At 31.9% G+C, this 24,634-nt stretch overlaps 1 protein-coding gene across 3 annotated transcripts in view; it reads right to left on the reverse strand.

Moving 5' to 3' along the window:
* The window catches only part of NPEPPS (aminopeptidase puromycin sensitive), an 84,380-nt gene that overhangs the window by 46,040 nt on the left and 13,706 nt on the right, over window positions 1–24,634 (reverse strand). For 2 of the 3 annotated variants that reach the window (XM_031966132.1, XM_031966131.1), the window contains 2 exons: window positions 23,496–23,580; window positions 4,725–4,802 (listed from right to left, as the gene is read on the reverse strand). In XM_031966132.1, coding sequence (XP_031821992.1) covers window positions 4,725–4,802; window positions 23,496–23,553 — 136 coding nt within the window. In that variant the 5' untranslated portion in view covers window positions 23,554–23,580. Of the gene's footprint in view, window positions 1–4,724; window positions 4,803–20,822; window positions 20,956–23,495; window positions 23,581–24,634 lie in introns of all 3 variants that reach the window. The other variant, XM_031966133.1, reaches the window with a different exon arrangement.

Consider the following 24,634-nt stretch of genomic DNA (forward strand, 5'->3'; position numbering starts at 1 on the left):
AAAAACTATTTTGATGACCTAGAAAAAATAACAACAAAGTTCATATGGAAAAACAAAAGATCAAGAATTTCAAGGAAATTAATGAAAAAAAAAAAAAACAAATGAAGGTGGCCTAGCTGTACCAGATCTAAAATTATATTATAAGGCAGCGGTTACTAAAACTATCTGGTATTGGCTAAGAAATAGACTAGTTGATCAATGGAATAGGTTAGGTTCAAAGGACAAAACAGCCAATAACTTTAATCATCTAGTGTTTGACAAACCCAAAGACCGCAGTTTTTGGGATAAGAATGCATTATTTGACAAAAATTGCTGGGAAAATTGGAAATTAGTATGGCAGAAACTAGGCATTGACCCACACTTAACACCATACACCAAGATAAGGTCAAAATGGGTTCATGATCTAGGCATAAAGAATGAGATCATAAATAAATTGGAAGAGCATAGGATAGTTTACCTCTCAGACCCGTGGAAGAGGAAGGAATTTATGACCAAAGAAGAACTAGAGATCACTATTGACTACAAAATTGAAAATTTTGATTATATCAAATTGAAAAGTTTTTGTACAAACAAAACTAATGCAGGCAAGATTAGAAGGGAAACTTATTATAGGGAATTATTATAAAGGGAAGGGAATTTTATAGGGGAATAGTTTATAAGGGAAGGGAATATTATAAAGGGAAGGGAAAATATTTTTACAGTTAAAGGTTCTGATAAAGGACTCATTTCCAAAATATATAGAGAATTGACTCTAATTTATAAGAAATCAAGGCATTCTCCAATTTATAAATGGTCAAAGGATATGAACAGACAATTTTCAGATGATGAAATTAAAACTATTACTACTCATATGAAAGTGTTCCAAATCACTATTGATCATAGAAATGCAAATTAAGACAACTCTGAAATACCACTATACACCTGTCAGATTGGCCAGAATGACAGGGAAAGATAATGCAGAATGTTGGAGGGGATGTGGAAAAACAGGGACACTGATACATTGTTGGTGGAATTGTGAATACATCCAGCCATTCTGGAGAGCAATTTGGAACTATGCCCAAAAAGTTATCAAACTGTGCATACCCTTTGACCCAGCAGTGTCTCTACTGGGCTTATACCCCAAAGAGATACTAAAAAAGGGAAAGGGACCTGTATGTGCCAAAATGTTTGTGGCAGCCCTGTTTGTAGTGGCCAGAAGCTGGAAAAATGAATGGATGCCCATCAATTGGAGAATGGTTGAGTAAATTGTGGTATATAAATGTTATGGAATATTATTGTTCTGTAAGAAATGACCAGCAGTGTATACTTATGGTGTATCTAATTTATATTTTAATGTATTTAACATGTACTAGTCATCCTGCCATCTAGGGGAGGGGGTGGGGGAGTGGGGGTAAGGGGTGAAAAATTGGAACAAGAGGTTTAGCAATTGTTAATGCTGTAAAGTTACCCATGCATATAACCTGTAAATAAAAGGCTATTAAATAAAAAATAAATAAATAAAAATTTAAAAAACAAAAACAAAACAATAGGGAGCTAAAAAAAAAGAAAAAAGAAAAAAAGAAAAGAAATGACCAGCAGGACGAATACAGAGAGGATTGGCGAGACTTACATGAACTGATGCTGAGTGTGAGCAGAACCAGAAAATCATTATATACCTCAACAACAATACTGTATGAGGATGTATTCTGATGGAAGTGGATTTCTTCAACAAAGACAAGATCTAACTTGGTTTCAATTGATCAAGGATGGATAGAAGCAGCTACACCCAAAGAAAGAACACTAGGAAATGAATGTAAACTGCTTGCATTTTTGTTTTTCTTCCCAGGTTATTTATACCTTCTAAATCCAATTCTCCCTGAGCAACAAGAAAACTGTTTGGTTCTGCATACATATATCGTATCCAAGATCTACTGTAATCTATTTAACATGTATAGGACTGCTTGCCATCTTGGGGAGAGGGTGGAGGGAGGGAGGGGAAAAATCGGAACAGAAGTGAGTGCAAGGGATAATGTTGTAAAAAATTACCCTGGCATGGGTTCTGTCAATAAAAAGCTATTTTAAAAAAATAAATAAAGACCAACTGACAATTTTTTGGGGGAAAAAAAAATACTATATGCCATATCAGCTTTAGCTTTTACTATTACCATAGATGAAAAATTTACTATCTAATAACATGTTGCTAGAACTTTGAAGAATAGATGTACAAAGTTAAAATAATCTTAGCTATATCCTGCTAGAGTTCTAATTAATTGAAAAAAAATTATTTCTCATTAGAATTAAAAATTTATTTAAGAATCTGTGAATACCAACTATATAAATAGAATCCCACCAGCACAGGATAAGTGGCAGTTTAAGAGGCACATAATCCACCTTATACCTTCCAACCTCGGGGAGGGAAAAAAAAAGAAAAAAGCATGACCACTAATCATCCATATAATACAGATTCAAGACGTTGAACTTCAAACTTCAAGACCTTGATTTCTCCCAAACTTCCATTCTGAGTTCAACTTTCGGCAAGGATCATATAAGTGAATAAAATCATATCAGAATGACTGGCAAGACTGCCACAACACAAAAGAGGATTGTGTGAACATACTAGAAAGTGTAAGAAATGACTTACTTTGTGCTTTCCAAATTATAAAATGTGGAAAAAGTAAAATCTCAACTAATACTGAACAACCCAATCTGGAATTAACCACTTGCAATAAATACGTAGGCAATAATTAATGATGATGATGATGATGATGATAAAATACACAAAGATGCATCATGTATGCCCATACTTGCACATAGTTGTGTGTGTGAATGTATATAGATGTAAAACAATATATAGGCGATGTCCTAGAAGAGAAAAACTACCTATAATCACAATGTGTAGGGATTAAATTTACAAAGCTACAAGATTTTTCTGGATCAATATTGCTTTGACAAGGTTTCCAACAAAGAAATCTTTCACTGTTAGAAAATCATTAGTTTAACTGTAATAGTCAGTATCTTGACTTCTAAAATATAAGTATACCTGCTTTAAGAAAATCTGACACCATCTGAACTGACAAAACAGATAAATTCTAGAATGGCTGTTTCCATTACAAAAGGATTCCTGCCCCTTGTCCATTCCCCACAGAATTTTTTTAAACAGCAGACCTCTTTTATTTAAACACCTTGTAGATCAATAATTTCATGGTATGTAAAAAGTTAAAAATGGAGTGAAGATCCAACTAGAAATTAAATTAAAACAGCTCTGAAATTATAAATTTAAATCAGAGGAAAAACAATTTTGATTTATATACTTTTTTTTTGAATAATAGAGTGAATTATACAAGATGACTCACTTAAAACAGAATAATAAAGTGAGCACTTTTCTCACTAAGTTCATCTTTCTTCCATTTAAAAAGAAAACTCTGTTGCCCCAAGGACCAGTCTCAATCAATCTGAATCTTCCAACATAATATTTAATCTACTAAAAATATACAAGTTATAATGTAATTTTCAACTGAAAGCTTATATAGATATATATGATCAGAAATATATGGGATAAAAGAACTAGAGAACATTGTAAAATACAAAATAGACAACTTTGATTATATTAAATTTAAAAGGTTTTACATAAACAAACCCAACAGAAACAAGATTAAAAGGGAAGTACAAAACTGGGAAAAAATTTTATAGCCAATGTTTCTGATAAAGGTGTCAATTCTAAAATATATAAAGAACTGTCAAACTTAAAAAAGAAAATAAGTCATTCAACAATTGATAAATGATCAAAGGAGATGAACGGACAATTTTCAGATGATGAAATTAAAGCCATCTATAGTCACATGAAAAAATACTGTAAATCACTACTGATTAGAGAAATTAAAAACACCTTTGAGGTACCACCTCACACTTCTCAGACTGGTTAAGATGACAGGAAAAAATGATAAATGTTGGAGGGGAAAACTAGGACAGCAATGCATTGTTGTTGGAGTTATGAAATGATTAAAACATTTTGGAGAATAAGTTGGAGGTATGCCTAAAGAGCTATAAAAATGTGCATACCCTTTGACTCAGCAGTGTCATTAGTAAGTCTGTACCCCAAGGAAATCAAGACCCACATGTGCAAAAATGTTTGTAACAGTTCTTTTGTGATGGCAAAATACTGGAAAATGAGCAGATGCCCATCGGTTGGGGAAGGACTGAATAAGTTGTCATATATGAAAGTAATGGAATATTATTGTTCTATAAAAAACAATGAACTAGATGATTTTAGAAATGTCTGGAAAGATTTACACGAACTGATGGCTGAGCAAAACAAGGAGAACCAGGAATACATTGTACACACTAAGAGCAAGATTGTGTGATGATCAACTATGAAAGACTTGGTTTTTGTCAGTGATGATCCAAGGCAATCTCAATAAACTTTATGATAGAAAACATCATCTGCATCCAGAAAGAAAACTATGGAAATTGAATATAAATCAACATGCTATGTTGACTTTTTCTTTTTGCTCTGATTTTTCTTTCCCAGTATGATTCATAAAGAAAAATGTATTTTAAAAGTTAATATTACACATATAACTAGAAAAAAATTTAAAAAAGAGAAATATATAGGATACATAAATTGTTAGATGACAAAAACATTCATTTTCAAGATGTTTATTCAAAATAAAACATTTTAAATTCAAGATATTCTGAATAATAAGTTCAATATCTCATTTTTTTCTGAATATTACAACATTGCTTACCTGTTTGAAGTGTACTAGGAAAAGACAATGTAACTTTCTCATCTTCATTCTGATAGTTAAATCCTGTGGCATGTATTTCTGAAACAAAAAGTACCAATTTAAATTCATGAACTTGATTTAGACAACAGCCTATATCAAATCAAAATTTTCATTAAAAGCAAATAACTTACTATCTTAAACAATTATCAAAAGCATGTTATGTGTTTTATGTATATACTCTGTGTACATGTACGTACATGTAATACGTGCATATATATGACTTTTAAATGCTAAGATAAAGAACAATTTAGACTTCTGCCTCTGTAAGAAAATGATTACAAGTTTTCAGCTAATTCATAAATGTGGAAGAAGCAGGAAAAGCAAGATTGTTAAGGTATTCCTCATATTTCTATGACATATTTGATTAATATCTCTTTCTCTGCTGCTATTTCTCTCACATACACAAGCGATTAAACAAGTTATCCCAATTTCAGAAGACCAAGGATACAATAAAGTTATGCTCCCCTGCTAAGAGATCAATCCTATCCAACCTCTAAAAATATAAATATACTTGGGATACAGAGATCTCTTTTTGTAGAGCGCCAAAAAGGTAAGTTCCACAAAGATTTTCAAAACAGTAATTTTTCACAAGAGGTTTCGTTAAATATAATATAATATAATATAATATAATATAATATAATATAATATAATATAATATAATATAATATAATATAATGCTGAATATACCCTTCTAGGAAGGCTGAGGAAATTGGTTTGTTGGTGAAGTCCAAAACTGAGGTTAAATTTCAAGATGAATCAGAGAATTTTAGTTTCAAAATCAGTTTCAAAAAACTCATTCTAATGGTGAAGAAATACAAACAAGCTATATACAAGACAAATAAATAATTAACAGAGCACTGAAGAGCAATGCCTTCATTTTGCAAATGAGGGAACAAATCCAGGGAATTAAAGTTATTTGCCCAAGCTCACACAGGAAATAGGTGGTAAAGCCAGAATCTGAATCCAAGATTAAAAATTCAGAGCTATGAGGGACAATATTACATAGAACTCTCTTAGATTTTACAGATTCTCAGACGCTAAATTCATCACTCTATACAATCCTAGACAATGCCAATTCTGACTCCTTGTAATAAAACTAATATAATTCATTCTTTATCTTACAGGAATCATACCAAGACTGGAATTTTAAAAGAGATGTTTTTAATGTAACTATCCTTTAGAGGATCCTAAAGTTTAACCTAAGCCAAATCAAAATCGCTTCCTACTCTAACTTGCCAAAAAACATTAAGATTCCCAGACATCTAACAGAATTCCAATATTTGTACATATTATTATTTAAGTTTTTAGATTTAAATGCCATTGAACCCTGATAAAAAAAAGCTGGGGATTAGCTCCACACTTGTCCCCTGTTCCCAAGGTTGCTATCATGTTCAGCATTTAGGGGAGAAAACAAAATGAATGTTTATGACGAAGGAATGAGGTAGCACACACCAATGAAGGATGCTAATGTTCACTAAAAATTTAAGAAGCTTCAGAATTTCAATAAACAGCAAAGATGAGTCAACAGAATAATAATTTTCTAAAATAAAGTATCCTCGATGCATTTACATTCTACAAAATGTAGCAATTATTTGTGGATATGAACTATGAAACATTTAATACATTCTGATAAGTTACTTTCTGAAGGTTTATGGAAGCAAATGATCATAACTGCTTCAAAAGCTGGAAACAGAATCAATGGAAAGAAAGAAGTCAAAAAAATACTTATTACAGAGACTTTTGGAAAACCATTAGTTTTATTGTTAAAGACAAGGTCATTAAAGTGATCTATTTTAATTGTACCAAGGCTGATACATTGAAAAAATTGGTTTAAAAAATTATAAAAGAATAACAATTATTTAAGATATACACAAGATTAACTTTATATGCCATTTGTTCAAATCCAAGTTTATTAAACACTACAAATTTGTTTTATCACAAATGAAAAGTTGCCAGAGTAACTCCCTTTTCAGGTACACAGAAAAATTAGATTACCACCAATCCTTTTAAATTGCATCTTCATATAGCAAATAACTTCCTCCTTTGTTTTTTTCTTTTTGCTGAGGAAATTGGGGTTTAAGTGACTTGCCCAGGGTCACACAGCTAGGCAGTGTTAAGTGTCTCAGGCCACAGGCCCAGGTCCTCTTGACTTCAGGGCTGGTGCTCTATCCATTGCCATCTAGATACCCCCCCATTGTTCCTTTATTTTATAGTTTATTCCAAACAGATTCTAATTTAGTCTTGTATGAAATCTCCCACAAGCCCTGACATATTATTAGTACTTTTATATAAAGATGTTTTAGCTACACAAAAATCATATAAGCACAAATTTATTATGACAAAGAAAAGAGAAAAAAAATTCCACTTTGCTTTCTTTTTGGCTATAATTTGAACATACTCTTGACAATGATTAAAAATAAAGGGCAATGTCACTCCAAACAGAATCAGCAGTAAAAACACTGTAAAATGTAAAGCAAAAGTAAAATTTAAAATTAACCACAAGACACAAAGCTCTGATTAACTGAATGACAACCAGAAGAATCTATGTTTCGCTTTAATCTTTTGCTAAATATTATCTTAAAAATATTAGTAGCTTTCTTTCCTCCTCTATGCTAATCATACTTTTATGATGGGAGAATCTACCCACAAGATTATTTTTCTGTTCAATAATGACTAAAGCATAGGAATAAATGCAGCTTTCCTTAAAATATTGAGTAGTATCTATTTAAAACCATCAGCTAAGCATTCTCTGTAATGGGGATAAAAGCTAGAAGTCTTCCCAAAGAGATCAGGGGTAAAGCAAGGAAGCCCAATATCACCATCATACCAGATCTAACTTATCATCAAAGAAATCTATTAGTGGCTAAGAAACAGAGTTGGTAGAATTAGTGGAAAATATCAGGAACACTACACATTCTTGTAAATGACCAAGGTAATTTAGTTTGATTAACCCAAAGAACTAAGTTTTGAGAACAAAATTGCTTGAAAAACAGTAAGCAGAAACTAAACCAACATTTCACACCACATATCAAGATAAGGACAAAAGGAGTGCATGATTTACATATAAAGAATGATACCACAATTAAATCAGTTAAGCAAAGAATGGTTTACTTGATAGCTCTATGAATAAAGGAAGAATTGAGGACCAAACAAGCAAAAGACAAAGCATTACAAAATGTAAAATGGATCATTTTGATTAAATTTAAAAGGTTTTGCAAAAATAAGCCCAAGGAAAGAACACTGCGAGGGAGGTATGAAAGGGATTTACAGCAACTATCACTAATAAATCATATGGAAGAACAAAAGGTCGAGAATCTCAAGGAAATTAATGAAAAAAAAAAAATCAAATGAAGGTGGCCTAGCTGTACCTGATCTAAAACTATATTATAAAGCAGTGGTCACCAAAACCATTTGGTATTGGCTAAGAAATAGATTAGTTGATCAGTGGAATAGGTTAGGTTCACAAGACAAAATAGGCAACTATATCAATCTAGTGTTTGACCAAAGATCCTAACTTTTGGGATAAGAATTCATCATTCGACAAAAACTGCTGGGATAACTGGAAATTAGTATGGCAGAAATTAGGCATGGACCCACACTTAACACCATATACCAAGATAAGATCAAAATGGGTCCATGATTTAGGCATAAAGAACTAGATTATAAATAAATTAGAGGAACATACGATAGTTTATCTCTCAGACTTGTGGAGGAGGAAGAAATTTGTGACCAAAGATGAACTAGAGACCATTATTGATCACAAAATAGAAAATTTTGATTACATCAAATTAAAAAGCCTTTGTACAAACAAAACTAATACAAACAAAATTAGAAAGGAAGCAACAAACTGGGAAAACATCTTCACAATTAAAGGTTCTGTTAAAGGCCTCATGTCCAAAATATAGAGAGAATTCACTCTAATTTATAAGAAATCAAGCCATTCTCTAATTGATAAGTGGTCAAAGGATATGAATAGACAATTTTCAGATGATGAAATTGAAACTATTTCCACTCATATAAAAGGGTGTTCCAAATCACTATTGATCAGAGAAATGCAAATTAAGACAACTCTGAGATACTACTACACACTTGTCAGACTGGCTAAGATGACAGAAAAAAATAATGATGAATGTTGGAGGGGATGAGGGAAAACTGGGACACTGATGCATTGTTGGTGGAGTTGTGAACGAATCCAACCATTCTGGAGAGCAATCTGGAATTATGCCTAAAAAGTTATCAAACTGTGCATACCCTTTGATCCAACAGTGCTACTACTGGACTTATACCCCAAAGAGATACTAAAGAAGGGAAAGGGACCTGTATGTGCCAAAATGTTTGTGGCAGCCCTGTTTATAGTGACTAGAGACTGGAAAATGAATGGATGCCCATCAATTAGAGAATGGTTGAGTAAATTGTGGTATATAAATGTTATGGAATATTATTGTTCGGTAAGAAATGACAAGCAAGATAATACAGAGAGGCTTGGAGAGACTTACATAAACTGATGCTAAGTGCAATGAGCAGAACCAGGAGATCATTATACACTTCAACAACGATACTATATGAGAATGTATTCTGATAGAAATGGATTTCTTTGACAAAGAGAAGATCTAACTCAGTTTCAATTGATCAATGATGGACAGAAGCAGCTACATCCAAGAAAGAACACTGGGAAATGAATGTAAACTGTTTGCATTTTTGCTTTTCTTCCTGGGTTATTTTTACCTTTTGAATCCAATTCTTCCTGTGCAACAAGAGAACTGTTCAGTTCTGCACACATATATTGTATCTAGGATATATACTGTGACCTATTTAACATGCATAGGACTGCTTGCCATCTGAGGTAGGGGGTGAAAAGAGGGAGGGGAAAAATCGGAACAGAAGTGAGTGCAAGGAATAATGTTGTAAAAAATTACCAGGGTTCTGTCAAAATAAAATAAAATACTCAGATATCTTAAAAAAAAAAAAAAAAAATCTCCGATAAAGGCCTCATTTCTCAAATATAGAGAGAAAACTAAGTCAAATTTATAATAATACAAATCAGTCCCCAATTGATAAATGGTCAAAGGATGTGAAAAGGAATTTTTCAGATAAAGAAATCAAAATTATCTATAGATATGAAAAAAATGCATTAAATCACTAAGTAATTGGATAAATGCAAATTAAAACTCTGAAGTACCATCTTACACCTATCAGATTGGCTAATTTGATAGAAAAGGAAAATGACAAAAGTCAGAGGGGTTGTGGTAATATTGGGACACTAATAATGCACTATTTGTGGAATTGTGGATTGATTCAACCATTTCAGAGAGCAATTTGAGACTATGCACAATGGATTATAAAAGTATTCCCTCTAATCTAGCAATACCACTACTAGGTCAGTAACCCAAAAGATCAAAAAAAAAGAGGACCTATTTATACATGGACATTTATAACATATTACTGTACTATAAGAAATGACGAGTAAGACAATCATTTCAAAAAACCTGAGAAGATTTATATGAGCTGATGCAAAAGTGAACCAAGCAGATCCAGGAGAATATTGTATTCAGTAACAAACTATACAAACAGCTGGGAATGACTTAGCTATGCTAAGTAATACAATGATCCAAGACAATTCCAAAGGAATCATGATGAAAAATGCTATTTTTCATTTTCTTTCTCTCTACATTTTTGTTCTAGTTTTCTTCTACAAAACTACTAATATGGAAATATGTTTGACATGATTATGCATGTATAACCTATAATAGATTATTTACCATCTCAAGGAGGAGGGAGAGAAGAGAGAAAAAGAATTTGGAGCTCTAATTTTTTTTTTTTAATTAAAGAGTGTTAAAAATTGTTTTTACATGTAACTGGGGGAAAAATGAATTGCCAAAAATAAGTACAGTACATAGAACAGCTGTATGTAATTGTTAACTTTTTTCTTTAAAGCTAAACCTCTGATTAAATCTGTTTTCTTTTAAATTTCCTTATTTTTCTCTAAGTTAAATAAGAGAAAACTCAAATTAACTAAGGTTTGCCTAAAGTAAAACTTGAGAAATAAAGTTTCATATTAGAGCACTTGTTTTTCCTCAATCTATTTTTTTTTTTGCTCTTCTCAAAATCATTTTTGCTCTTCTCAAAAGATCTTATCTCAAGTGAGCATGTATTTTACTCATAAATATAAAAACCAATACAAACAGCTTCAAAATGCCTTTATATATATATAATTTATCCAGAAAATGGAAGCTATTAGAAAGAGTGGATATACGAGCATTCAGGACTATGCTCTTAAAAGTATGTCAAACTTTTCACAAACTTTATAGGAATAAAAGTACTCAGAATTTAAAAATAAATTATATTCATATTAAGTTAGATGTCTGAAATTTAGATGATATCTTACACAGAAGCAGTATTATAAATTAGGGCGTTCTTTAACCTAGATCATAAAAACCAACCTACTTTAACAATGTGGTAATCCAAGATAATTCCAATAGACTTGGAATGGAAAATGCCATCCACACCCAAAGAAAGAACTATAGAGACTAAATGTGGATCAAAGCATAGTATTTTCACCTTTTTTGAGAGGGAAGATCAGTTGTTCACTTTTTCTTCCTCATGGTTTTTCCGTTTTGAGCCGATTTTTCTTGCACAACATGTCAAATATGGAAATAAGTATATAAGGACTGCACGTATATTAACCTATTATCAGATTGCTTACTACCTTAGGGAGGGGGAAGTAAGAGAAAGAGGGGGAAAAAATTTGAAACAGAAAAAGGAATGTTAAATTATCTTTACATGTATTTGGAAAAATAAAATGCTAATGAGAAAAAAAATTTGACATGTAGTGTAGCACTAATCCAATATGATATTTGAAGAAATGTATGGTTCTGTCAATAAAAAGTTATTAATAAAAAAAAAAAGAAATGTATGTGTGTATGGGAATTTATTATTAAATAAATAGAACAAATTAATTATAAATATTATCAATAGGAAATGTATCAATAAAATGAATTGTTTAAAAACAGCAGTACATATGAAATACTATTGTAGTAGAAGAAATGATTAGATGGTCTCAAAAAACATAGGTTAGAGTTACATGAAATGATACAGAGAAAAAAGAGCAGAACCAGAAGAAAATTTTACACAGCAAATAATTTTTGTCCTAAGACAAAATTCTTTTAAAAAAATATTAATATTTTATTTTCCCCCAGTAACATATAAAGATGATTTTTAACTTTTTTTATTTTGAGTTCCAAATTCTCTCTCCCTCCCCTTCCCTTTCCCTAAGATAGTAAGCAGTTTAATATCGATAATACATGTTCAATCATATTGTGAAAGATGACAGAGATAAAGGAAACATCAAAATACAGAAGGTGAAAAATAGTATGCTAATAGTATCAGCTCTTTCTTTATTGGCAAATAATATTTTTCATCAGGAGTCCTTTGGAATTGTCTTAGATCATTATATTGCAGAGAATAGCTAATTCATTCATGGTTTGATCATCATAAGAGTACTGCTGTCACTGCATAAATCAATCTAGCTCTGCTCACTTCACTTCACATCAGTTCATATAAGTCTTTACAGGTTTTTCTGAAATCATCCTACTTGCCATTTCTTACAGCACAACAATATTACATTGCAATCAGAACAACTTGTTCAGCCATTCCCGAAAGGATGGGCACCTGCAGAATGTCCAATTCTTTGACTCCACAAAAAGAACTGCTACATATACATATTTTTGGACAAATAGGTGCCTTTCCTTTTTTGTTTTGATCTCTTTGGGATAGAGAGCTAATAGTGGATTATGCTGGATCACTTTTATATTCCACTGCACACAGCCCCAAATTGCTCTCTGAAATGTTTGGATTAGGTAATAATTTCCCCAAACAGTGCATTAGCATCTCAATTTTCCCATATCCCCTCTGACATTTGTCATTTTCCTTTTCTGTCAAATGAGCCAATCTGATAGGTGTAAGGTGGCACCTCAGAGTTGTTTTAATTTGCATTTCTCTAAGCAACAGAGATATAGTCTACTTTTTCATATGATTACAAATAGCTCTGATTTCTTCAGATGAAAATTTATCAACTGGAAATTCATTTCTAAGAAAAAAACTTTTAGGAGCTCTAATAAAAACAATGACCAGCCATAATTCCAGCTAAAACTCTACTCCTGGGAAAGATTCAGATTTTTTTAGACATGGTCACTGTGGGAATTGTTTTGCTTGACCATACATTTGTAAGAAGGGTTTTAGTTCTCTTGCTTTCTCAATGAGGGTAGGAGGAAAGAAAGGAAAACAAAAGGAAGAGAATGAGAATTTGAAAATATAATTTCAAATAACTGAGATCTAGTATTTCCTGTATTCTTCTGTCAGTTGTATAATTATAAAATTGAAAGCTGCTGTAAAGAATCATCTTTACAGTAATATTCTCATTAGTATTCTTATGGAAGTTTCCTAAAAATTAAAGATATAGTTCATCCAAAGGATAATGGAGAGATGTGAAGAGGGCATAAAGACAGAATGGAACATTACCAACAAAGAATTGTACAGGAGCAGTATAATGGATATCATCAGAGAATGTAACCAAAAAAGGAGGTAGGCCATATCTACCTGGCAAATGTATAGACAGAGAAACAGTGTGCACTCCACAGAAAGTCAAGAAATTCAGAAGAATGCTTCTCAAACATTGGATGGACCCCCTGAGGAAAATGTTAAAATAAGTACACATATAAGGAGGGCATAAAAGAGTACTGTATTCTACACTAACATATTGCCACTTCAACAAATTAACAGATTTAAAATATCTTCGAAATCTAAAAAGCTTTTGTAGGACAGTCTGGGAAATATCCAACATTAAAACACTGCTTTAATTCTCCCATATTCCATTTTCTTGAAGTTATCACTTTTTCTTAAGGATCTCCAGTCATGCTGCTTGTTTCATTCAACAGTTTCAATTTCCTACTAGTGGCCTTGTTTACCTTGGGATGTCTCCACCCTGAGGCCTGCTCCCATTTCATGAGCTCCCTTTGCTCCCAGCTTAACTCCCATTTAAGACTGTGTCTAAAGGTGTACCAGAGTCATTCTCACCCCCCTCCTTCTATTTTTCCCCTCCTCCTCCTCCTCTCCTTATTAGAATGTCCAAGCTTCTGGGAAACAAAGGCCATCTTATTTGTTTTAATACAAAGATGTTAATTTTATTGAATCAATCAATCAACAGGTATTTATTAGGCACCTACTATGTGCCAAGTATTTGTTTTCTTCTGTTTTTATTCTCAGCACTAAATACAATGTATTATAATTTGTGGATATATCTCAGTCTAAGCAGAATGGCAGAAAACAGAGCTAATGAAATTTTACAAATACTTTCCCCCAATCATAGTTCAAAGCAGTGTTAGTATATGAGAGAGAATAAATTAACTTGGATCCCATCCACCAACCTCACCTCTAGTTTATAGAAGACCTTTCTTCCTTCAAGACCTATTTGAAGCACCTACCTTCTATGTGAAGCCTTTTCTGAAATTCTCAACTACTAATGTTTTCTCATATAAATGGTCTAGTACTTATGTTTACATTTAGTCTGTACATAATTATACATGTCCTTGTCATCTCCTCCATCAGATGTAAACTCCTTTTGAGTAGAATTATTTAATTTATTGTATTTGTAACCCTAGGGTATCCCACAGTGCCTGATACATAGCAGGCCTTTAATAAATACTTATTGGGTGATTGGGGCATTAAAGGGATGAAAAGAAGATTCCAGGATGGTACAGGTCAGCTCATCTAAATATCTGTAATTTAAAAATGGAAATGAATAGAGTAAACATCCACTTCAGGTAAAAATATCACTATTAAATTGCTTAGAAAAATGCATCTACATTTAAGCTAAAAGCTGGCTAATATACTAAGAGGCCTGAACAAAGCATGAACAGGACTGAAGGAATCCCCCCCTGATCTATGATTGCTTTTAAGAATTTTTTTTAATGATCACGACTAGCATTTATATATATATGTATCATAGATAAGAAAAGTTTAAAGTTTTATCTACATGTATTTTCAAAGCTCTTTCCATATAATCATAGGTAGCATATAGCACTTTTAAGATTTGCAAAGTACATTACATATCTCATATGATCTCCACAACAATATTATGAGATAGGTGTTATTATTGCCATTTTAAAGATGAAGAAATTGAAGCTAAGAAACATGAAATGACTTACTTGCCCAGGGTTACACTGCTAGTAAATATCTTAAACAGAATTTATACAAATATAAAGGTCAGAAAATGTGTAAACGACACAGAAAATATCAAAGAGAGTGGCCTAAGATATTCAAAGAAAGTTTCCTTACATACATAAATGGAACTAAAATTTAGGCAATTTGAAAGAAACCTATATATATTTTTCTTAGCACTTAAACCACTTTACAAAGCCTTCATAAGGAATAGTAATCTTTGCCATATCATATGCCAAAAGTGATGTAAAATATTAAGCTTGATGTGCCTATATTATTTTCCATTAGAACTACACTTTAGTTTCATCACCGTGCCCATTTATCTATATATAATATCACTAAAATAGATGTATGATGACACAAAGGTTTGCTTGTTTGCTTGTTTTTGTAAGAAAATTGGGATTAAATAACCTAGCAAGTGTTAAGTGTTGTATTTAAGTGAAGCTGTATTTGAACTCAGATTCTCCTGACTCCAGGGCTGGTACTCTATCCACTGCTTTTGCCATCTAGCTGCCCCAAAGCCAGAGCTTTAATGAATTTGACATACTATTTTATTTCAAAAGCTCTTTCTGAAGGAATTACGATAACCATCTTTTTTAGCCAAATTCAGTAATAGTAAGCACTAGTAAAGTAAATATAAATCAATAAAACTCAGATTTTATCTCATACCCATATTTGCAAAAATAATATTAAAAAGTCAATTCTAAGCAGGCTATGAGAATAGATATAGCCATATTGGTAAAACCATAAAATGATATACCTCTTTTAGAAACTGCGAATATTCTTCAACGAAGTCAAAGAGAGGTGAAGGACAAATAAATAGGAGCAAAGCAGCAATGATCTTTCAGATCAATGAATGGGGAAGAGTTCATGATCAAGAGACACAAAGGATCACACAGATAAAAAGGGTTAATTTTCATTACATAAAATTAAGTTACTGCAAAACAAAACTAAACCAAATAAAGACAGAAAGGAACAGTCAACTTGAGGCTGGAGTAGAGTAATGTCAAAGAACTAAGCTTCTCTGACAAAGGCCTTAATTCAAGATAAATTTATTTACACTTAAAAGAATAAGACATTCTGCATAAGTTGTCAAATGATATAAAACCAAGCAATTCTCAAAGAAAAAAAAGTTCAAATTTAAAAAGAATCCAAATCACTAGAAATAAAAGAAATATAAATAAAATTAATTCTGTAGTTCTAGCTTATCCCCTTAGCTTGGCCAAGATAAGAAAAATGACCAGCTGGACAAGCTGGGGGAAATAAAGACATTAATGCACTATTGATGTAGTTGGTAAATTTGTATAACTCTTCTGGAAACTGATTTGATCTTTTCACTTTTTAAAGTGTGTATACCCTTTACCCCAGTGATACCACTACTAGGCCTATTCTCCAAATACATAAATCAAAAAAAAAAAAAAAAAAAAAAAAAAAAAAAAAAAAAAAGATTTTATATGCACTAAAATATTTACAGCAGCTCTTTTTGTAGTGACATAGAACTGAAAAATAATGAGATGTCCTTCAAGTGGGGAAAAACTGAACAAATTATGTTACGGAAAAACTACTGTGCTTTTAAGATACAACTAAAGGAAAGGTTTCAGAGAAACCTGGAAAGACTTGTACAAACTGAACAAACTAAAAACAAAAAAAACAAAACAAAACCAACTACCAGAAGACAATTTATGCAATAACATTTATTACACTGCAAAGACAAACATCATTGAAAGCCTGATCAGTACAATAATCAAGCACGATTCCAGAAGACCAATGAAAAAGCAATGCTAATCATACCTCATTTAAATAAATCAAAATTTAAAATTCCTAATAAAACTGAGATCATAATGTAATTACAACATAAGACAAAATGTAACATTCCTAAAATCTGTCTTTCTAGTAATCCATTTCATTAAAGAATTATGAGTGAAATGTGAAACAGCCAGGAAATTAAGGAGGTGAGGGAGAGGAATCCATCATTTACACCCCCACCCAAATTAAATTACTGCAGAATTTATAACTTTCAAAATTTTCAAGAAGGTAGGGACTTTCCAGATAGAACTGAACAGCCTCAATGATGGTGGCACAGTTTTGCCAGTTGATTAATAATGGTAAGTTTGCCAAAACTCTAGTATAAACCACTTGTTAATGCACTAAAAATACAAATCTGGTCTAAGTAATAATCAAGGAGAAAAATATACAACTGCAGAAAAGTCACCATTTGAAACATTCTTATTTTGATCTTTTCCCCCAAATGGAGTAATAATTTTAACATTTCTACTATATGTGCCACAGAACTAATAAAGTACTATTTTAAATTATATCCTTGCACTTCTGAAGTATAATAGTCAGATAAATATAGTACATCCATTATGTTTCCAATTTATAGGTTCTTCTAATACTAACATAAAATCAACTCCAAAAACTTTACACAGGACACAAGATATTCTACAAAACAAATGTGTTTATTACTGGAAGAGTTTCTAAATAATAAATGGCTAATAGTCACCAAATTGTGTATGTGTATTTGTTTTTTAAATGACTTTAGTTCTCTTTAAAATATTCTCAGAGTTAAACTTTAACACAATTCTCAGATTACCAAACATCAACTAGATCATTTATTAATATCTGGTTCAAGGAAAGTCATTTCTTTAACAACAAGAGTTAAATGAAACGTGCCAACCCCTATACTTCTTTCTCCTAATCACAAGTCCTATTCATGAGTTTTTTCTGATCCACTGTCAACAGGACAGTAGTAGGCCTGAACCAAATAGTTTCACATTATACTCCAATCAACAAGGTTTGATTAAAGACCTACTACTCTCTCTCTACTACTCTCAAAGGGCTTACATTCTATTGAGGGGAAAGATGTATACACAAAGCAAGTAAATACAAATTTCCTACAAGATAAAATTTAAAATTATTTGGATGCAAAAGAAGGATACCCTTCCTAGCTGGGATATCATCATGGAAGTAACAGCACTTGGGCTGAGCTTTGAAGGAAGCCCTCAGAGGCAGGACTAAGGACAAAGTGAGTGTATTCCAGATGTGGGGAACAGTTTGTGCAAACACATGGATGAAGAGTGATGGAATACCGTGTAAGAGGCAAGCAGGTCACTTTGACTGGAAAGGAGAACACACAAAGCAGCATAATGTATAATAAATAACCTGGCCCAGATAGGCCAAAAGCAGACTGTAAAAGATTTTAAATGGTAAAGAATATTTTTGTATTTTATCCTAGAAGCTTAAATGTACATATGTATAAAGCTTTAGTGAATAATTCATTCAGAAAACATTTAATTAAGTGCAAGGAAATGCAGGTAAAATATATACATATATACAAATATATATAACATCCCACACGTTATCCCCACAGGGCTTATAATCTACTAGGAAAAAGAAAATATGTACAAACAATTATGAGACAAGGAGAGCTCTAATAATGTTATCAATTTTATATCTGATCTGGGAGCCAACAGACAAGCCTTCATGTAGCCCCGAGATGGGCTTTGAAGAAGGGGAATAACTTCAATGAGAAATATATTCTTGCCATAGGGAAAAAAAGCACAAAAGCATAAAGACAATAAAGAGGAGGAGGATAACAGAGAGATGAAGTATGTCCAATTTGGCTGAACAAATTTTATGAAGCAGTATCGAAGTAAGAAGACTCAAAAGGAATAGATCCCTGAATACCTGCATTTTTACTTGAAACCAAAAGTTTTAAGATCATTTGCAGCTTCAACAAATGCTAGCTCACCCTATCCATTTCAAATGTAATTAAATCAAAAAATTATTGAGATTTTTTTTTTAAAAGATTCCTTGATGTCACTATCATGTTCATCTTCAAAAGAAAAATAAAAATACAAATATACAAAACTCTGGATACAATTTTATTTACATTTCTGAATTTTTAAGTGTTTAATCATTCTATGAGATTCCCAAGGACAAAGATTCATGTACTGTTTTAAAAAAAATTTTGTTTTGTATCCTGAGCAATGATTTGCCGGAGGTATATACTTAATAAATTGCATTAGACAAGGAAGGAATGAAACCCAAATCTTCTTGGCTTCAAGATAAGTTCAGTCTGCTACCTCTCATATGCAGTTTAAAAAAAAAAAAAAAAAAAAAAAAAAGGCAGAACCAGAAAATTAGAACACATTTATAAGGACCAGAGAAGAGGAAAGGTCAATGTATAAATAGACAAATCTAGAATCTTTATAAGATCTGACAGAATGACTGGAAAACAACAATATTTTATAATCTGAAATGAATTTAAATATAAATTCCCTAATTTTCTTTATAACTCAATTTAAAAACTGCCACATTCCAATAAGAGGCCTTTTCAGATCCCCCTTGCTTCTAATGTCATCCTTCACCACACCTCCAAATTTATTTTGTATTTATTTTGTATATGTTTGAATAAACTTTTGTACATACTTTTATGTTTACTTATAGACTGTAAGCTCCCTAAGGGCAAAGACTTAATTGTTTTCTTAATGAATTGTCCACTGAAGCATGGGACTAATTATTTAAATTCACATTTCTAAAATAAAATGCAAAAATGCTCTTTGGCATTTAAATCTTTTTACATAACATCCTTGTATACCCATAACCTATCCCAGTGTCTGATAGAGTAGGCACGTAAATTAGCATTAGCTCATTGGCATAAACAGTTACTAAGAAAGTTAAGTTGAATATACTAATGTTTAAAGATAAATAAAACATTTAAATTTAAAAATGCAACCTAATTTTAAAAAATGACTAGGGTTCCTGATAAAACTGGATTCCTCTGAAAATGAGAAAATATTTGGCTCTTCAATTGAGTCAAGAATATTCAGTGGTTTTTGCCTAACTAACCCTACTATTATTAGTAGTACTACAGTACTAATGTACCATAAAGTGCACTTTATGCTATGGATGCCATTTACTACAACTGTAAGAATCCTTTGACAGTCAAAGATAAAATGAATAGGAGTCTATTCTGTTATAGTACCAATGAGCAAAAGCTATCAAACAGTAGTTTATGCTAGATTTTTGGGAGCACTATCCCAAAGGTACAGTGTTCAAGCCACTGACAAAGATCTTTATTTTTATATCCTTTACATTATTTGTGTAGTTTTTTACTACAAAGCCCTCAATTCAGTTTTATATTATGCTATTCAGCTACATAAATTTCATGGCTACTTACATTTGCTTTGAATTTGAAATTCTATGATAGAACTAAATGCAAAATTTTAGATTCCTTCCACTTTTTAGGTAATTTTCCAAAGTGTCTTACAAAATTCTCTTTCTCTTAGGGTTATTATTTTGCCAAAATCTTGTTTTTAAATGATACATTAAAGCTAAAAACTAATTTTATTCACATTTATCAATCCTATACTACTATTTAATATACTATTTTAAACACTAGAAATGTTCTTATAAGTTATCACTCATTTCTATAAAGCTATCAGGTAAAGCCAAAAAACAGATTTGTCTAATCTGCAAATCAAAAAGTCTGAACTACTAAAGATGGGTCCACAAGTCTCTGGGGCAAATTTAAGAATTTTATTTCAAAATCCTTGCCCATTTGGCAGTATTCCAAATTTTCATATATTCTCACTCTCTCTTCCTTCTCTTTCATATATCTATTTTCAAAAATAAATCTGTTAAAACACATTTCTCACGTGACTTCACTGACTATAAAATCTTATGTGTTGGAACTCTGTATGGCAATGCTCTTAAACAAATAATTTTACAAACATAATTCTCATAATGTAAACAGAAGAAAAAAAAGAGTACAGACTGAAACGATAATTTTCTAGGTTATGTCCAAGCCATCTATTAAGGATAAATTAAAAGGCTCTTTACCTGTCAGGACCTGAGTTCAGGCACTCAAAAGTTTCGTATTTCTCTTGCGGGAGCTGAAGACAATACTAATCCCTGCACTGTGTAGGGAGGTGCATTCCTTGCACTGGTTTAAGTGCTAGTGATTTCACCAACCCTTGAAGTGCAGAACAGTAAAAAAACAGTTTTCAGCCGTTTTTCTTACTGATTTATTTTAAAATATTACAAAGAACTCAAATGTTTTAAAAATAAACTATTTCTATTTAAGGACAGGTGTCTTAGTTTGAAGAGACATAGGCCATGGTTTTCCTGGAATACTATAGCATTTACTGCACAAGTCTTTTTTTCATTAATGAAACTTATAAGGAAGGTTAAATATGTGGTAATGTTTTCATGTCTTCAAATTATCATCATTTTCATCTTAATGCATCAAAAGTTAGTCCTTCCTATAGCAAATGAACCAGCTTTTCTGAAAAGCATTTTAGATGGCATAAGATTGATGTTTCTTCCGTTTCCCCAAAATTTTCATATTTCATTAATATCTAGTGCTTAGGATCTAGTATTAAGAATTTTGGGAGTCAAATTTATCAAGTTGCACTATCAGTTTATGGAGAAACATCAAATGATCATGACTATCATTATTCAAGAGCAGGCTAATATATTAATAAGACACCTGAAAACAGGTAAATCCAACCTTATTACTAAAAATAATTGCAAGGTACACAATTGTGTGTAGATACTAAATAATAACACTGTAAATAAAGTAAAAAAAATCACTCTGAATTATCCGAATTTCTCGACACATATCTCAAAATAAGAAGCTAGTGTGACCTGCTAGCATCTAATATTTCAAAGCTTTGAGTTGAGTGAATTCTCTCACAAGGCCCTCTAGTTTGGGAATCCCCTTTCCCCCTCCTTTAAGGCAGAGATCATTAGCAATTATAAGGGGCCTGAACTCAGGAAATATATCCTTGCCTAAACTGGAGGGAAAGATTTAACTTGAAATTTTCTATGAACATTATTAATGCCTCATCTGTAGTTTTCTCACAGCCTTCTTTACTTCCTTACAACAGTTTTCATTTCTCTCCACCCCCTTAAATACACCCACCACGGCTTCCTTGGACTAGAGATCACTATCAAGTTGGGCATCAACTTTGAATGTATGCACATTCAAAACTTGGAGGCCCTCTGACTTCTTTGCAAACCTTTTCAGAACAATTTTCAAAGAATAGTAGACAAGATAAAAATCAAACACAAGCTAAACAAGCCAGCTAGAGGAGTAATTGCTGGCAGTGTTTTATTTTCTTCCACTTTAACCTGTCCAAGATGGGAACCACTAAAAACTTCTTTGGCATCCCTCCAATTAATTCAAGTGTGTTTTCAGTCCTGGAAGAAAGTTTGTCTTGGTATGGCTGGCTAAGATGTTTCCATTTTTCTTCACAGTTAGAAAAATTAAATAATCACTCTTTTGAGTTAACAAGCCATTCCAAACAAAGCTGGAAGTTATTCAAATCCATTTAAAGGATCTGCTTCCTCTAAACCTAAAACCACAGCAGTTTGATCCCATTTGCAATCAAATTTAACACAAGCATTAATTTGAGCATCTGCTGTTTAAATTTTGCTTCTTTCCTATGGGCCAAAGAACTTTTAAAATAATCATCAAATAGACCCTTAGGTATTAAATTGTATTTAAATACTTCCTTGAGCAGGCTGAGATGGAAGAGAGCAAAGAATATTACTCTAAATACTCAAGTTAAAAACTCAACTCTTACTTCTTATGTTATATCCAATTTTAATTATCTCTTCTCAGGAGATAGCAAAGATATTAATAATTGTAAGATAGCATGCCATAGGAGGCAACAAGTTCCACCTTTGGCTTTAAGAGTCACAGGATCTGGGTGTGTACTCTTGCTTTCTCCTTTAATACCTATGTGACCCTGGGCAAGGCACCATAACCTGTCTAGGCTACATACTTTGTAAAATGAGAGGCTTGACCTACCAGCTTTCTTCCAGTCTAACTATATAACCCTAAAAAAGTAATTTTGCTGGAATTGCCAATGTAAATTTTGTAAGTTTATGCCAATCATGATTTCTACATGGCAGTTTGTATAGGATTAAGACTTGAGACTTCAACTAATTTGTTTCTACAATCCATTTTCTAATTACATGATTTAATATAACTTTTTCTACTCATTTAAAAGATGCCAATATAAAGGTTTCCTATTCAATCAATGGATTATATTTCTTTGAGAAAGACCTTTCTGCTTAAAGTACCTTTCAACCATTTCCACATCACCATATAAATTTCCTTTGCTCCTTTGTTCAGTAAGATTCAAAATATTAATTTAAAGCTACAGTTTGAGAGTAAAACTAAGAAAACTATGTATAAACTAGAACCAAGTAACTCTAGTAAGTGCCTTTACTGTATATTTTAACAGGCCTGGTATTAGAGTAGATTCCATTTTTCATTTGTGAAAAACCAAGGTCAATGATTTGCCCAGGGCCACAAAAGAATTCAATGTAAGAAGTAGATTCAGAACTGTCCGGTTTCCATCATTCTATTATTATATTATTCTCAAACCTAGTATGGCATTAAAATGTCTAACACTCCATATCTAAGAAATTCTTACAGAGACTTATTTACTTCCTAAAACAACATTTATAGTGTAACAAACCAAAGCAGAAAATGGTTCTTACCTTCATCTCCTTCTGGTGCATAGGAAGCTGTAATAATGTCAATGTCAGCACAATTCATCACAATTTGATTGGTGGCCTGCCTCACCTAGGAACAAAAATCAACAATGTCATGAATCTTTCTTTTACAAGATGTTTGCTCGTTTATTTTAACTGTGTGCCATTGTTAATAGCTGTTTATGCCAAAACTTCATTTAAAACTGGGCTTTGGGTATTAAGAGATCAGAGATGGAAATAGAAGATCTGAGTAAATTAGTATAAATCATGAAAATATGTCAAAACCAGTAAAAGCTATAGTAATATCAACACTTAAGAATTTGCTAAAATTTGTACATCTCCTAAGTGAATTGAATAAATAAAGCACTCCTTCCCATAAGTTTTGATTACATACAAATTTATTTTGTAGTACTTAGTAAATACAATTCATTCTAATGAAACGACTCAAACACCTGATTGGCATAGAATAGGAATGGCAAATGTCCTAAATGAAATTGCAATACATCAAATCAGGCCAAAGTTTCTAAAGAAAACTGATCTTTTAGATCACTAATTTTATACATTTAAGAAATTTACACCTAACAGTCTAACTCAAACTTATATAATGTTTAAAGGTTTACAAAGCCTTGAATCTCTCAACAACCCTGTGATATAGGTGGCTAAGTCCCTCACCCCTATTTAATAGATAAAAAAACTGAGCCTTAAGAGATTTTAAATCACTTGGCTAGTATTACAAGGTTAGTGAATAAGTAGAATTTTGAATCCAATTCTTCCTCAATTCTAAGTGCAGGACTCTACCTACTATACCATGATGTCTCTGGTAAGGAGATAATTATATCACTAAAAAGTAGAAGGAAAAAGTTGTTATTTTAAACCAGTGAATAATTCTGAGTCAATAATGGCCTTAAATCATTGGAAGTACGGTGTTGAACCTCAACAAATTTTTAAAAATCTTTCCTTAAGTTTTCTTGTTTCAGTGCCAGTGTATTATTCAGAAAGCAATATTTTAAAAAAATGTTTGTTCCCATAATTTATTTCAGAAAAATATCCTCAAATAGCATTAAGTCAATTATATCACAAAAGACTATTTAGTCTACAATACTTGGACTAGAGGTTTTGCTATTCATAAATTACCAGCTATATTG

This window comes from Sarcophilus harrisii, chromosome 4 (assembly GCF_902635505.1).
Source record: "Sarcophilus harrisii chromosome 4, mSarHar1.11, whole genome shotgun sequence".
NCBI classification, from domain to species: Eukaryota; Metazoa; Chordata; class Mammalia; order Dasyuromorphia; family Dasyuridae; genus Sarcophilus; species Sarcophilus harrisii.